The sequence below is a fragment of the Eleutherodactylus coqui genome, chromosome 5, assembly GCF_035609145.1.
Source record: "Eleutherodactylus coqui strain aEleCoq1 chromosome 5, aEleCoq1.hap1, whole genome shotgun sequence".
NCBI lineage: Eukaryota > Metazoa > Chordata > Amphibia > Anura > Eleutherodactylidae > Eleutherodactylus > Eleutherodactylus coqui.
In genome coordinates this window covers 22,879,204-22,896,718 of record NC_089841.1, presented here as the reverse complement: position 1 = coordinate 22,896,718, position 17,515 = coordinate 22,879,204, and the positions used below count along the sequence as shown (strand labels likewise).

General features: G+C 43.7%; 1 protein-coding gene across 2 annotated transcripts in view; it reads left to right on the top strand.

Annotated features, from left to right (window-relative positions):
- The window catches only part of LOC136627325 (oocyte zinc finger protein XlCOF7.1-like), a 722,169-nt gene that overhangs the window by 78,882 nt on the left and 625,772 nt on the right, over window positions 1-17,515 (top strand). The window contains exons 2-3 of one of the 2 annotated variants that reach the window (XM_066602341.1): window positions 11,278-11,380; window positions 15,159-17,340. The exons of the other annotated variant lie outside the window; for it this stretch is intronic. Coding sequence (XP_066458438.1) covers window positions 11,329-11,380; window positions 15,159-16,942 — 1,836 coding nt within the window. The 5' untranslated portion in view covers window positions 11,278-11,328 and the 3' untranslated portion in view covers window positions 16,943-17,340. Of the gene's footprint in view, window positions 1-11,277; window positions 11,381-15,158; window positions 17,341-17,515 lie in introns of those variants that run through there. 2 annotated transcript variants of the gene reach the window in all.

Below are 17,515 nucleotides of genomic sequence, written 5' to 3'. Positions count from 1 at the left end.
AAGGGCAAACCTGTTTAGATTCAGACGGACAACGCGACGGCGGTCGCTTACATCAATCACCAGGGAGGCACCCGAAGTGTGGGGGCGATGGGCGAGGTATCCAAGATACTCAGCTGGGCCTAGCTGCACCTACCAGCAAGCTTAGCGGTATACAAACCGGGGGTGTACAATTGGATAGCGGACTTTCTCAGTCAGGAAACCGTAGACCTGGGGGAATGGGAGCTGCACCCAGACGTATTCCAGGCCATTTATCATCCCTGGGGTCATCCGGACGTGGACATGATGGCGTCCAGCTTCAATCGCAAAGTATAGCATTTCGTGGCTAGGTCCCAGGACCTTCAGGCAATAGCAATTGGACACGCTAAGAATACCGTGGTCGGATTTCCACCTCCCGTACATTTTCCCGCCTTTCCCTCTCTTACCGAGAGTACTCAAAAAGATCAGGATGAAGGGGTGCCCGGTAATTCTAATAGCGCTATATTGGCCAAGGCGTGCATGGTACGCAAACCTTATAGACCTACTCATCGGCGCACTGTGGCAAATACCGGAGCAAGAGGACCTGCTTTCAGAGGGTTCGCTCTTCCACCCGAATTAACAGTCGTTTCATTTACCGGCATTGATGTTGAGGCCGCGATTCTGAGGGAGCGTGGTTTCACAGAGTCGGTCATTCGAACCATGATTAACGCAAGGAAACCATCATCGTCAAAGATTTACCATCGAGCCTGGAAATGAAGCCTGTTTAGTGCGAAGACCGTCCCCTCCATCCAATCCGGTTTTCTTTGGCTTGTGTGTTGTCCTTCCTACAAGCAGGACATGGGCCTGAAGTTGAGCTACCTGAAGGGCCAGGTCTCGGCTTTCTCGATCCTCGATCAGAGACCGCTAGCCGCCAAGTTGGCAATCCACACTTTCCTTCAGGGGATTTTCCACGCTGTTCCTCCGTTCCGGTCACCCCTGCCCATGTGGGATCTCAATCTGCTTTTGGGTGCCCTACAGTCTCATCCTTTTGAGCCATTAAAGGAAGTGCCATTGTGTCTTTTGTCCTGGAAGGTGGTTTTCCTTGTGGCAATCACTTCAATACGCCGATTATCCGAGCTGGCCGCTTTGTCGGTCGAGTCCCCCTTTCTGGCCTTCCATCAGGACAAGGTGGTACTGCGTCCGGTACCACAGTTCCTACCAAAGGTGGTGTTCTCTTTCCACTTTAATGAGAATATTGTGCTTCCGTCCTTTTGCCCTTCTCCAGCGCATCCAAAGGAACTGACCTTGCATCGGCTACATCTCGAACGGGCCTTGCGGATATACATTGCCAGTACTAAGGACTTCCGTCGGACAGAGTCCTTGTTTGTAATTCCTAAAGGGCCGCTTTGGGGATCTGTGGCTTCCAAAATGACCATCTCCAGGTGGATTCATATGGTGGTGGCAGAGGCCTACCGTGCTAAGGGACAGTCGTCTTCATTTTGCGTGACTGCTCACTCACTGCGGGCGGTGGGGGCTTCCTGGGTGGTTCACCATGGAGCTTCAGCTATCCAAGTGTGTAAGGCAGCAACTTGGTCCTCATTGCATACTTTTGCCAAATTTTACAGAGATCATACCTTCGCATCCGCGGACGCTTCCCTAGTTCGGAAAATCCTACAGGCAGCTGTTCCCTGACTGCACGGCACTTGTTGTAAGTAACCCACCCTTCCTTTCTGGGACTATTGCAATCAACCTCATACTCATGTGTCACAAACCTTAAAATAGCAGCACATAGGGGAGGCGTGGCTAGTGACGCATGGCGGAGTGGGGGGGGGATCTCCATTGTTTTGCTATAATTGTTTTTGGCATCATAAAAGCATGACCTGGGGGCGTGGCCTGGCTATGGGAGAGTGAGGACATGCATACCCTCTTCTCCGGTCTAATTGCCAGCATTTCAATATAAGATAAGATATCCCCTCCTGACCCCTCTCCAGCGGGTGCAACAGGAGCACAGAACATCCAGCGCTTCCTAGCTGGATCCAGAAGAGTGAAGGCAGAGCGGGCTCAAGCCAACATGGCGGCAGCATGCGTGTCGGACCAACCACAGCCTGCAGGAGCTACTGTGACCGCTCCTATATTACAAGCAGAGTGGGGAGAGGAGCACATGGAGGGACAGCAGCGCTCACTGCTTCCGACACACACAGCGTTGCTCACAGCGGGCAGAATGCAGGTGGAGGAGGGGAGAGCTCATTAACCCCTCATGCAGCAGCATCAGAGGACAACTACAGCCTGCTACAGGGAGAAGGTCCTCAACACCCTCTCCTGGACAAAGCTACCAGAAGTCAGGTACTTGGCTGCACCACATCTCCCAGCTCCCCCTCAACACAATCAGCTCCTGGCCACACTTGCACCTCACTACCCTCCACAGGCAGAGATCATTCCTCCAACATGGCAAGCAGCACTGATCTCCCATACAGAGGAGCAGACATGACATTGCCCACTGTGTGTGTACCTATGCAGGGAATTGCAGCATTAGCTGAAATCAGAGCTCTCAGTTCCCATATAAAAGCCATACCAACTAAAGAAGATATGGAAGCATATATCACTAGATTAGAGAACTCATATAAAAGCGAACTGGCCTCTGTTTGCACGGAGATTCACCAAATTAACACGAGGGTCACTACAGTAGAGACTTCCCTGGCTGATCTATCATCCCGAGTTAATGCACAGGCGTCACTAATATCGTCCCATACATATCAAATGCAGTATTTAGCGGATTCTATTGATGACACAGAAAATAGAGGAAGGAGAAATAATATTCAAATACGCGGTATCTCTGAAGAGGTGGAACAACAAAATCTAGGGGACACCCTACGCCACATTTTCAATTCCATCCAGGACTCCCCCCTTGAGCTGGACTGTGCGCATAGATCCCTAAGCCCTAGGTCCCTCGACCCGGACCGCCCTCGAGACATAATGTGCAGAGTCCACCGATACCAAGTGAAAGAATCCATAATGAAAAAAGCATGGGATCGTCAAACGATACTTCATCAGGGAAAACGTATACAAGTACTTCCCGATTTATCCCGGGTCACACTGCAAAAAAGAAGGGCCCTGCGACCTCTCTTGGAATCTTTGCGCCAACACAACCTCTCATACACATGGGGATTTCCTTTCCGCCTACAAGTTCATCACGAGGGTCATTTACACGTGCTCCAGACTCCCAGAGACATCTCTCCTTTCACCTCAACTTAAGGCCTTCCCAATATAATGATTCACGACTGGCCTTCTATGCCTACGACTTCATTTGAGGGGGTACCCCCAAGACCCCAGAGATCGGGAAGACGTCGCAGGGGAGATAGGTCGGGTAGGAGACAGAGCCCAGGTCGACTCGGCACTTCGTTTACATAGAGCTTCCTGCTGGAATACCCATGGGACCCTTGGATGTCTCCGTCCTGCATTGTTAGTCAGCAGACTTTCTAGCAGTAAAATAGCCCATGGCCGTTTGTCTCCTTCCCACGATAGGGAGATGAATACGCTAAAGCACTTGGACAATTAGCGCTCCATTGGGCCTGCGGTATGCAGGGAGCAGAAGACATCCTCCCGTGAATCTAGGGGTGTGCCCCATACATGCAAATTCAACCACAGAGGTCTTATCAGGCACCAATGGAAGGTGCTGGCGCTAATAAGAGAAAAATACAGAAAATGTTTAGCCAAAGTGGGTCTGCTTCTCTAGAGGTACAACAGAGATAGGATATGAGACTTCTTGGGTCTTAGAAAATGTTTCACCCATGTGGACGTTAATTTCAGTTTTGAATTTATTGCCCTAAAATTATATGGTGTTAAGTTATGGCTGGCATCCCGGTGTGGGGGAAGCTCTCTTCTGTAGAAAGCCCACCACCCATTAGGGACATCGCGTCCTTGGTTCTAGGACGCAGATTAAACCACAACCCCTCCCCCCAACGTTTCCTCTTTTCTGTTACTTTAAATTTCTTCTAATTTCTTAGGCGATACACGTCTGTCATTGCTCTTGTAGCAACTTTCTTCTCACCCATCTCTACTTTCTAACCAATAACTGTTCTACCTTTTTTTTTTTTCCCCTCCCTTCTTCCTCCCCCCCCCCTAATAACCTTACTAATGGCGCCCCTCGAACTTTGCTCATTGAATGTTCGAGGACTTAATATTCCTCAGAAATGGTCACAGGTTCTTTACCACATGCATAAGCAGGGGGTCCAAGTGCTCCTTCTCCACGAAACACATTTTAAAGTTGGGCATGTACCTAACATAAGAGACCGCTACTACGCGCATTGGTTCCACAGCGCCAATCCTGACTCTCGCTCCGGGGGGGGTCTATTGCAATACATAAATCCCTGGCTCACTGCCTGATAGACAAATGCCTTGACCCAGAGGGCCGTTACCTCCTCCTCAAATTAATGATCGGATCGACTAGGCTTACCATTGCCAATTGGTACGCCCCCAATCAGCGACAGGTCACGGCATGTCACTCATTCCTTAACAAGCTGTCCGAATTTGCTGAAGGGGTGCTCGTTGTCGGAGGGGACTTTAACCTTACTTTGAACCCAAATATTGACACCTTGATGGGCCGAGGCTCAATCTCCACTAGACAATTGCAATCACTTAAATGCATGCTGTATGCCCTTCAGTTGGTGAGTTCTACACCCACAAGATAAGGACTTCACTTTCTACTCGCACCCACACAATTCATAGAGTCGCATAGATTACTTTCTGCTAGGCTAGTACGCACTATCTTGGCAACCTTCAGCCTCTATTGGGGACATGCTGTGGTCAGACCATGCTCCAATATTTGTGAACATAACACTGCCAGACCGCTTTGATAAGCAGTGGACTCGGCAGTTAAATGACAACCTCTTAAAAGATGCCGTATGCGTAGCTGACATAAAGGAGCACATAGAATTTTTCTTAGAAACACATGCATCAGACAATACATCTGTACCCACCCAGTGGGAGGCGCTGAAATGTGTCCTTAGAGGCATCCTAATTAAACACGGTACGCGACTTAAGAAGGAAGGAGCCCTTCAGATGTTTAACCTCCTCCAAAAAATTAATGATTTAGAAACTGCTCACAAACATACCCTTTCTCCAGCTACTTTGACAGACCTAGTCATAGCAAGGAAGGAACTCCATTCTAAGCTAGATAAAAAATACCTATGTCTTAGAGATCAATGCAAATGCTTCGATTACGAGTATTCTAACAAAGCGGGAAGGCATCTTTTACGACTGCTGCAGCCATGGACGGCACACACTTACATCCCCAGAATTAAAAACTCAGTGGGTTTAGACACTCACAATACCTCAGAGATCCTCGATATATTTCAGACTTACTACTCACAGTTATATGATCTTAGGGTACAGTTTGCAGACATGAACCCATCTACTCTAGTGGAGCGAATCTCTGCTTACATTGCAGAGACAGCCTTACCTACATTAGACACTGATTCCAGAGAGACACTGGATTCTGACATCACGGAAGAGGAGATAAGGAGACAATTAAATCCACCCCAACAGGGAAGAGTCCAGGTCCCGAAGGCTTTACACGCACCTTTTACAAATTATTTAGGGAACAAATGACCCCCATTTTAGCTAAAGTCTTTTTAGCGATTTCTTCAGATTCCCCCTTCACGCAACAATCCTTGGAAGCACACATTAGTGTCCTGCCTAAACCTGGTAAGGATCTCACAGTTTTCCACTAATTATAGACCTATATCACTGATAAATGCGGACATTAAACTTTTTTCCAAGACACTAGCTAACAGATTGTCTCCTTTCCTCCCTTCCATCATACACACAGATCAGGTAGGATTTATCAAAGGTAAGGAGGCCAGAGACAACATTATAAAACTCTACTAACAACATCTAGAGCGAGAGTGGGGTCTTATCCTCTCTGTCTGCTGTCCGTGAATGCAGAAAAGGCCTTCGACAGGGTCCATTGGGGATTCTTGTCAGCAACTCTCAAACAAATTGGACTTGGCCCCAAATTTCTGGACAGAGTACTAGCCCTTTACACATGTCCTACTGCTAGGATAAGGGTGAATGGATTATTGTCCTCTCCCATACATATCAGAAATGGCACCAGGCAGGGTTGCCCTCTGTTACCTCTTCTGTATTTGTTGGTAATGGAGCATCTTGCAGTAGCGATAAGAAACAACCCAAATATACAAGGCCTTCAAATTGGAGGCAACCATTATAAGACGGCCATATACGCTGATGACCTCCTACTGTACATCTCCCAGCCCCATACCACACTTTTGTCGTTAATACAGTAGTTCGAGAGATATGGACATCTATCGAACTTAAAAATAAATTACTCCAAAACAGAAGCTCTGAACATTTCACTCCCGTTAGCAGAAAAACATATCTCAGAGCAATTTCCATTTAGATGGCAACGGGAGGCTATCCAATACCTTGGGGTGTTTGTCCCTACTGACCAATCTAGGTTGTTCCCCTTAAATTATCAGACCCTCCTTGAGCGCACACTAAAAGACCTCTCCAACTATGCAAACAGAGACATCTCATGGTTTGGGAGGATAAACACCCTAAAAATGGATGTGTTACCTAAATTCCTATATCTCTTCCAGGCTGTACCTATCATACCCCCTACATCGTTCTTTAATTCATTAAGGTCGACTCTAATTAAATTTGTGTGGGGATTGCTCGAGACCCAGGGTGGGAGTGTGTACGCTCTTTCGCCCCAAGAAGGTGGAGGTGTACGTCTGCCAAATTTCAGACTATACCATGCTGCACCGGTTTTAACACATATTGTGGACTGGCACTACCACTCAGCTCACAAGCAGTGGATACAGTTAGAACAGGCGGATTGCTCGATTCCGATAAGACTTCTCCCATGGATTCGTCCCTGTGACAGAGCTCAAATCCTATCTACCAATTACCTATTGAAAGAGACACTTAAACTCTGGGACTCGAAAATACAAAAGCAGATCCTGTCAAGTCTAGATAGTCCCCTCACACCACTTTTCTCCAACCCAGCATTCCCACCAGGTAACAGCCAAGGTCTTTTCATGGGTTGGGAGGCTCGAGAGGACCCCCGGGTTCGCAATGTCCTAGGTGGCCCCTCAGTGCCTTCCTTTCAAGAATTAAGATCTAGGTTTGGTGAACTGAATCTCTCCTGGTTAGAATTTCACCAACTTCGCTCTTTTCTTAACACTCAAGGAGATAGAAACACTTTTCTAACAGCCCTCACACCTTTTGAGAGTCTATTTTCAAGAGGGTCCCCTCCGACACACGTAGTATCCCTGATATATGCTTCTGATCCAAGAAACATACACCACGGATCCTGGTTTCAAATGGGCTTGGGAACAGGAAATTGGAGTCATGATCTTACAGAATGAGTGGCGGAAGGCATTCATCTTTACTCATAAACTGTTCATGGCCTGTGCTGCACAGGAAAAAAATTACAAAATTCTTACAAGATGGTATAGATATCCTACCCGCCTTCATGCTATATTCCCTTCGGTGTCTGAGGTGTGTTGGCGCTGTGGAACTGATAGGGGTACAATGACGCACATTCGGTGGAGCTGTGACTTGTTGAGACCTTTCTGGGACAAGGTATTCTCCACATATAACTTAATCAGCCGGGGAAATATTAACAATAATGCCCAAATTGCTCTCCCATCCATACTGCCGGGCTCAATAGGTTCACAGAAAAAGGGTTTTTAGCAGCAGCAAGAGCAGTTATCCCGAGCCATTGGCGTTCCACACCAATTCCTTCCATGACTGAGTGGCTTTAGGAAATGTCTCATCTGCGCCATATGGAGGAATTATGTGCAGAACATTAATAGAGAATCTGAAAAATTTCTGTCGGTATGGCAATTGTGGATCGACTTTGAATCTTCTTCAGATTTCCGAGCGCTCTTTTCCTAGTTGCTCAATCGCCGCGGGGGTGAGACGGGTTATTAGAAGGTAGTAATCTGGATATTAAACATTCTTGGGGGATTCCCCCTCCCCGTTTCTCCCGCTTCCTTCAACCAACTATCTACCCTTTAGTTTACCCATCCTTTTCTTTTACTTATTTAGAAATATTATTTATTTTATATTTTATTATTCATTTTGCCTTCTTGCTTTTTCTCTTCCCATAATTCATCTCTCTTTTTGTCTCTTCTCTCTTTTGTATATGTCATTTTTGTTTTCATTGTTGCAAGAGGATAAGGCCTCGGGCTTCTACCCGAATACTACAGACCGCAAACATTTTATTCTCAAATTGCATGTTTGGGTATTATCATTATTGGGGTCACCCACTAGGCCCCTCCAAGAGTTTTATTTAGATGGATATTTTCAAGAAGAGGCCGATTTATTTATGTTATGTCTTTTGTTATGCATGTTTTATAGGTCCTGCTAGACCTTTTTGAGTTGTATGTTTTGTAACCTATCCTATTGAAAATTTCAATAAAAACGGATTGAACTATAAAAGCATGACCTATCGGGTACCTGCCAGGCTTGGGGAAGCTATCTAAGTTCATCAGCAGAAGAGCCAGACTCGGAACCCTTGGGGTATTTTTTTTTTAAAGTTTTTTATAAGAGGGCAAAAATTTCTTCCCAAAAGCCCTTCAGTTTCAGGCAGAACCAAAATATGGGAGATCAAATACTGATCTGTCCACATTCTCTCCAGCAAGTACCACATCACCTATTTATACTGCTGGCCATAAGCTGGGGAGAATAGTTCCATCTCACCTACAATTTTAATTTGGACTCGAATAGCTGCCCCTTCTGTGGGATGTACCGCTCCTTTAAATGCTTCCAACCACATTCTGATAGAAATTTTTTCTCCCAATTATTTTTCCCAATTTAACTTCTGGGCTTTTTTCCTTGGACTACGGTTCCCTGTTAGCATATTGTAGAAGCAGTATGTCTCCGATTTCCTCAGATTTGGCTGTGCAGGGACTTTAGTTATGATATCCAAAAGGAATAATAGCAATTGGGAAATTACTTAGGAAGAAACTGATCCTGATGTATTTAAGCCTATCTCTATCTGGAACCCAATAAGCCGTCTGTAACAATTCAAAGGACTTCACCCCATCTGCCGATATACGATCGTCTACTAATCGCCTCCAGTTTGATAAAGCTAAGATTGGGATTAGGTAGTTAGGGTTCGATAGGTAATGTTGGTTTCTGTAGGCAATTCTAATTATTTAGCTTCTGAATAAGGGACTTCCAGGCATCGATCGTGGCTCTTGTGGGTGGTGACAGTTCTCGGGGCACCAGCTTCAATCCTGGAATATTAGACAAGGTTGTTATAAATGTCGCGTATAGTGGGGTAGTATATAGTATAGTTTCATGTCCCTTTTTTCAATAGTAATAATTTATTTAATATTCGGCGCATTCAAGATCAAACTGATCGCGATAATACTTTCTTCTCACACCCTCATAAGGTGCGCAGTACAATATATTGATTTTATGTTGGTGGACAGAAACCTTAGTAATGTCACTTCCACAGCCATAGGCACCATATCGTGGTCAGATCCCGCCTCTATAATGATATCAATTCAGGAACACATGAATCACTTTTCTATTAAAATCTGTCAAAACAACTATATGCTTTCTGCCTCCATCCTTTGGTGCGCCCATAAGGCCTTTATAAGAGGCCACTTTGTTAAAAAAAAAACGTGTCCTATGACAAAAACCTTAGAAATTCTCCAACCAGAATGAAAAACACAACTATGTTCACTACACAGACAAAATAAACTAGCTTTTTCCGCAGAGAGAGCTGAATAGATAGTTGCTGTAAACCAACAGCTTCAGCAGCTCCAGATGTACGACCACGACCTGCCCTAAGAAAACTGAGAGTGACTATTACTGGCAAGGCAAGAAGCCAGGAGCCCTACTAGCAAAACAGCTAAATCACAATCATCTAAGCTCCACATACCCTTTATCCATGACTCCCAAAGCAATAATCTTTTTAACCCTCAGGAAATCATAGACACTTTGGCAACTTTTTACAAATCTTTATACAATTTAGCTTACAATATATTTACTGTAAATACTTCTCCTTGTTTAATTGCTGAAAAATTGCAATATTTGCTAAAGAAAATAGAACATAAAAAGAAATAAAGGATCAAACTTTCTAGTAGTTCTCTACATTCCCACCTCTGTCCAAAGCGGATGTCCCGTCCTAATAGGAACCCACCAAACCCACGTTCCTCGGCCACTCACTGTCCCTATCTGCAACAGAAGCAAAACATTTAAGTAAGAATACAACTACCACCACTAACCACAGTACGTGGCTTGAGATGATCTGGGAAAAACAGGAGACCAAGATGCAGTTCTGATTCCAACAACCATCAGGTGAAGACTGAGAATAACCAGCACAGGACCACAGCTAAGACCGGAATAAGAGGCCTCCCTAATTGCTAACCAGGTTCAACAGGTAGCAGAACACTCTCATAGACATTCCCAACAGTGCTAGAGAAAGCTGGGAGGAAAATGCATAAACCAGACCTCCATGAACAAATGCTAACACTTCCCGACTGCAATCTAGCAATCGGAATAATCCCTGTATCGCTCACTTTTCTGAAGTAATCAGTGATAGAACATGTAATATTATTACACTCCAGGCCCCTCTTGTACTCTTTTAGTGAGTACACCATCACCATGTCCTCAGGCAGAAAGTACCATAGTATCACTGCTCTTACAATAAAGTACCCCATTCGATGTTGCGTAGAAACCTTCCCTCTAGACGAAGATGGCGCCCCCTAGTTACAGTCCTGGGTATAAATAGATGATTGGAGAGATCTCTGTATTGACCCCTGATATATCTATATATAGTTATTTGGTTGCCCCTCAGCTGACTTTTTTTTTTTAAACTAATTTTGCTAACCTTTCTGGGTGTTGTAGTCCACCCATTCTACTTATTAGTTGTTTTTTTTTTGCCCTTCTTTGAACCCGCTCAAGCTCTGATATGTCTTTCTTGAGTACCGGTGCCAAAAACTGTCCACAATTACTTGTCTGATGACCAAGACTAGTAAACCAAGACATCTGGATGTAAATCCCAGATAATTGTCACTACAGTTAAGGATAAAAAGAAATACACTTGTCAGATAATGGGGAAGAGAAACGCACTTAATTCTGAAAACAAGCGGTTTAATGAAGCCAAACTTCATGAACCTGATGACCGAATCAATTTAGGAAGCCTCCAATTTTGACGTGACTGATAACTGCTGCTGTCAGGTTATTTTTGGTCATTATGATGATTAATGATCTTTTCTGGTCATGTAAAACCTTCCACACGACTTCTCCAACCGTCTGCTGACTTTTACAATATTTGTCTCACAGCTTTTGTATCAGGATGAAGATCTAACCAATATTAATACTACAGAGACAAATATGAGGGGCGATCAGCGGTGTAAAGAGGGGATTCCTACAGGTAACCGCCCAGGTGAGTAGTAACCACTAAATACAGCAGAGAAGAATCATAGAATGGAAGAGTTGGAAGGGACCTCCAGGGTCATCGGGTCCAGCCCCTGCTCAGTGCAGGATCACTAAATCATCCCAGACAGATATTTGTCCAGCCTTTGTTTGAACATTTCCATGGAAGGAGAACTTGCCACCTCCCATGGTAACCTGTTCCACTCATTGATCACCACTGTCAGAAAGTTTTTTTCTATTATCTAATCTGTGTCTCCTCCCTTTCAGTTTCATCCCATTGCTTCTAGTCTTTCCTTGTACAGATGAGAATAGGGCTGATCCCTCTGCACTGTGACAGCCCTTCAGATATTTGTAGACATCTATTAAGTCTCCTTTTGCCCTTTTGCTTTTGCAACCTGAACATTTCCAAATAATTACCAATCCCCATAGCACAATATTTGCAGACCGCTCACCATCTTGGTAACTCTTCTCTGAACTTGCTCCAGTTTGTCTGTCTTTTTTTAAATCGGAGGGCCCAGAACTGGACACAATATTCCAGATGAGGTCTGACTAAGGAAGATAGAGGGGATAATGATCTCACGTGATCTAGACTCTCTGTTTATCTTAATTAGAGATGAGCGAGCGTACTCGCTAAGGCAAACTGCTCGAGCAAGTAGTGCCTTATGCCCGCTCATCTCTAATCTTAATACATTCCAGAATTGGTTTTGCCTATTTTTTTGCTACTGCATCACATTGTTGACTCATGCTCAGTCTGTGATCTATTAGTCACAGATTCTCCTCGGTCACCGGCTGCAGATAGTTATGTAGATTTATTCATTCAGCTGGAGTACAAACTAAATATGGATGACATGTGATACCGTTATAGGTGATAACACAGGATGGGCATTTACCGCCCAGACATGAAACACACCTATGTGAGCAAGGACTACTATTCATTATATGATGTCTATACTGATGAGGGAGAAAGGGTTTTCCAGCTCCGGTACGAAGGGTCCTTTTACACTGACCAACTCTAGATCTGATGTAACCAGCGCTGATTGGTAGGCAGGTCGGTCGCTGCTGGTTTACTTTATGTTTTACACATGCAAAGAATTACTGCTATGGGAACGAATGATCTTTAGTCTGACCGCTGATGCACATAGGCCGGCTGGTCATCTCCTCGGTAATATGGAGGGATGTAAAGCTACCAGGGAGCATTTTATGCTTGCTGAAAAGAAGATATTGCAATAGAAAATGGGGAAAAAATGACAAATGGTGTTTTTAATAAATCTACACAAATTCTAGTGGTCTGCTTTTTCGCCACATATTGTACTTCATTTAGCTGCAACAAACCATAGGCATAGTGCTGCAAGTCCCTCAGAGGGACTCACATTGTGTAAAAAAAGAGTAAAAAAAAATGTAAAAAAAAACATTTTTGTGCTTTTCTTAATATTAGCATATTTGGTATTGACGCGTCCGACACGACGTGTACAAAAAGTTGAACATGCTTTTTAGCATTTTGCCTCCCAAAAATGCAATAAAAGTGATCAAAAAAGCCGTACATTCCCCAAAATGGTACCAATAAAAACTACAGCTCGTCTCGCAAAAAATAAGCCCCCATAGAGCTCCGTACATAAAAAAATAAAAAGTTACAGGACTTTGAATGCAGCTATAGAGAAAAAAAAAGATTTCCAAAAAAAAGGGGTTTTATTGCAAAAAAGTGTAAAAACCTAAAAAAAAATAACAATTTTGATATCGTTGTACCCGCACCGACCCGCAGAAAAAAATTAGTGTAATTTATGCTGCATGATTAACGCTGTAAAAATCTATGGCAGAATTGATGCGTTTTCTCTCCCTCTTATCATAAAAAAATTAATAAAAGTTTTAGGATATAGTCTATGTACCCAAAAGTGGCACCAATAAAAACTACAGCTCACCACGCAAAAAACAAGCCCTCATACAGCCGCGTCGACGGAAAAATAAAAAAGTTATGGCTTTTGAACAATGGAGATGGAAAAGTACCAAAAATCGCTTGGTCCTCAACGCCAAAATAGGCCGTGTCATTAAGGGGTTAAGGAGCCCCCCAGTGGTCAATGACAGGTTACTCTGCTCCCCACCTCCCACTAAAGATGCCAACACCATCCCCCACCCGTCCCTTGGGGCTCTCATTAATCCCATTATATGGGAGCCCAATATATCTCCTGGCGGCTCTGTGTAATGGTCAGGGCCCGGCTGGCAGGAATATATCACAGGCCCATGAGTAGCGGGCCGACATAAGGATGTGTCACACGTAGTGGGTAAAGGCCACAACAAATCTGCATCACATTTCAGTCTTTAGCACTGGTGTGTATTTTGATGCAGATCTGCTTCAGACTTCACCCCTTCAATTAAAAGCAGGAAATCTGCTGCGGATCTGTGCCATAACCCGCACCGTATAGTGTGGATTGTCATGCAGATTTTGGTGTGGACCTGCAGCACAATCTGCCGTGTGTGAACACACTTTAAGGGCGCCCACCCACTGGCGTTTGCGATTTCCGTGCGTGAAAAACGCAGCGTTTTCCGTGCGTTTTTGGCGGAGTTTTGGCGGCTTTTTCGCGGCATTTTCGCGCCTTTTCCGTTAATTTCCATTGACATTCATGAGTGCATTAAGAGAAAAATAAGGACACATATGCAACTGACAGTTCCTATGTTAAAAATTGCAACGGACTGAAAAAAAAAAACGCAAGTGGACAGGAACACATTCAATACTAATTGCTCTTGAGAAAAAGCGCAAAACGCAAAGGAAAAAAAATCGCCAGTGGGTGGGAGCCCTTAGGGTGGAAACACACAGTGCAGTTGGCCACACAAAATACTGGCATAATTGCATGGCGACTGGCCGCAGTCGGTGGGCACGGTCTGCTTGTGTGTGACCGGCCACAATGTGTCCTTGCATCCTTGTTTATCTATTTAACAGGAATCAGAACCAAGGCCATAACATAATTACAGCACCAGAACCAAGCTTGGTGATATACATAGATGCAATACCAGAACCAAGCTTAGTACGTAAATACAGAAGCTGAGCCAAGCTGTGTACATGTATACAGAACCAGGAACTGTATTTCCCCTTTATGACCAGTTTCAGACGAGTGCATTAAGGGCACATTTTACAGATGTATCCCAGCCCGACTGCAGGTCTACAGAGCAGAGCTTGCCGCATGACAGGGAACTATGAAGTGTATAGGCTCCAGGGTCATACAAAGAAGCCATGGGGCCCCAGAGCAATACTCAGAATGCCTCCCTGCCCCGGCCTAGTCCTGGTCTGAGGTGACAGAATATAGAATTACTGTATGTACCAAGCTGTCTTATAGATGAGCAGTTCTGTATTTGCTGCACACCGTGTGTTACTGACATCCGGCTTCATGGGAGATTTTATATGAGTTCTTTATGGAAAACCAGAAACTAATGTTGGTGCAGAAATGGCCGAACTCCATCTGTATGGAATATACTATTCCTGTAGCTTGGGCTCGGAGATCTACTGGGGACAGGAGCCCGGGGCTTGTGGGGGACTCTGCTGTAAATTACTCTTCATGACCCTTTTTCAGACCCCCCAGGACCCCCATGTTATTGATGAAAACCAGAATTAGTTACTTGTAAGTCCCGATTCACAGCTGTAGTTTTTGGTGATGTTTTCTGCACTGCCAATCACTTGGTGGTTAAGTGAGCTGCAAACCAAGCGACTTCTATAAGTGAATGATCCTCACTCACTTGCTCTGTCAGGATCATTTTTAAGATCTATAATATGAAAAAGAAATTAACTTTATTCTTGGCAGATGACGGTATCGGGAGCTCAGAGGGACGTCTGATATCTGCAGACTGTAAAGCAGAGGATTGCGGTATCATACATGCTACATATGAAGAACCTGCCATTATCCCAGATATCTCCTCAGCCCTTCACAGTAAAGACCCATCATCTGATCCTCTCATACGGGTCCCATCTTCTGATTCATCACAGACTGCTAAATTTCACAGGAGAAAACCTCAAAGAGCTGACAGAAAGGAGAAGCCATATTCATGTTCAGAGTGTGGGAAATGTTTTACTAATAAAACAGGCCTCATAAAACATATGAGAATTCACACAAGAGAGAAGCCATTTGTATGTTCAGATTGTGGGAAATGTTTTACACAGAAATCAAATCTTGTTACACATCAGAGAATTCACACAGGAGAGAAGCCGTTTGTATGTTCAGAAGGTGGGAAATATTTTACATTGAAATCACATCTTGTTAGACATCAGAGAATTCACACAGGAGCAAAGCCATATTCATGTTCAGATTGTGGGAAATGTTTTACACAGAAATCAGACCTTGGTACACATCAGAGAATTCACACAGGAGAGAAGATATTTTCATGTTCAGAATGTGGGAAATGTTTTACTAATAAATCTCGCCTTGTCGCACATCAGAGAATTCACACAGGTGAGAAGCCATTTGTATGTTCAGAATGTGGGAAATGTTTTACTCATAAAACAGGCCTTGTTACACATATCAGAATTCACACAGGTGAGAAGCCATTTGTATGTTCAGAATGTGGGAAATGTTTTACACATAAAACAGGCCTCGTAAAACATATGAGAATTCACACAGGAGAGAAGACCTTTTCATGTTCAGAATGTGGGAAATGTTTTGCTTTTAAGTCTCGCCTTGTTACACATCAGAGAATTCACACAGGAGAGAAGCCGTTTGTATGTTCAGAATGTGGGAAATATTTTACAGGGAAATCAGAACTTGTTACACATCAGAGAATTCACACAGGAGAGAAGCCATTTTCATGTTCAGAATGTGGGAAATGTTTTACACAGAAATCAAATCTTGTTACACATCAGAGAATTCACACAGGAGAGAAGTCATTTTCATGTTCAGAATGTGGGAAATGTTTTACTAATAAATCAAATCTTGTTACACATCAGAGAATTCACACAGGAGAGAAGTCATTTTCATGTTCAGAATGTGGGAAATGTTTTACTCATAAAACAGGCCTTGTTACACATATCAGAATTCACACAGGAGAGAAGCCGTTTGTATGTTCAGAATGTGGGAAATGTTTTACACAGAAATCAGACCTTGTTAAACATCAGGACACTCACATAGGAGAGAAGTCATTTTCATGTTCAGAATGTGGGAAATGTTTTACTAATAAATCAAATCTTGTTACACATCAGAGAATTCACACAGGAGAGAAGTCATTTTCATGTTCAGAATGTGGGAAATGTTTTGCTCTTAAGTCTCGCCTTGTTACACATCAGAGAATTCACACAGGAGAGAAGCCGTTTGTATGTTCAGAATGTGGGAAATGTTTTGCTCTTAAGTCTCGCCTTGTTACACATCAGAGAATTCACACAGGAGAGAAGTCATTTTCATGTTCAGAATGTGGGAAATGTTTTACTCATAAAACAGGCCTTGTTACACATATCAGAATTCACACAGGTGAGAAGCCATTTGTATGTTCAGAATGTGGGAAATGTTTTACACAGAAATCAAATTTACTGCAACATCAAAAAGTTCACACAGGAGAGAAGCTATTTTTTAAACCTGTTTTTTCTAACCATGATGAATAAGAAATGTATGTAATTACCAATAAACATCCGTTATCCGGAAACAAACATAATCCAGATAACCCACCTTTATATCCGCCGTGTACATGGAATATTTCACACTGATACATATAACTGCGTCTCTAAACTTGTTTCTGACTGTTCATAAAAGTTTACTTGTGTAACTTACATGTTTGTGTTTGGGCCGATCTTTCTTCTTCCTTTAGATGATGTTTCCACCACTGAGCCCAGCAAGGGCGTCTCCCCTCCATCTCATCACTATAGGGTCATATACTAGGAAGAGTCGCACACAGTAATATACAGCTGTGATCACATGGGAAATGTTCTACAACTTCAGTGTAACATATCAGACTTTATTTATACAGGACTATACAACTTGGGGCGCACAGCCCGATAAAACAAACCCCCTACATGTTTCACGCTCAGATGAGCTCTGAACACTCCAGATTACAGGAGAGCCAAGAGTTTTATACATAAGTGACAACTTGGGAAATCTGCTGCGACATAATAGTCCATATCAGGGTGCAAACATTTACAGATCAGGTAGATACTGCCAACAGGAATACATAAGATCTT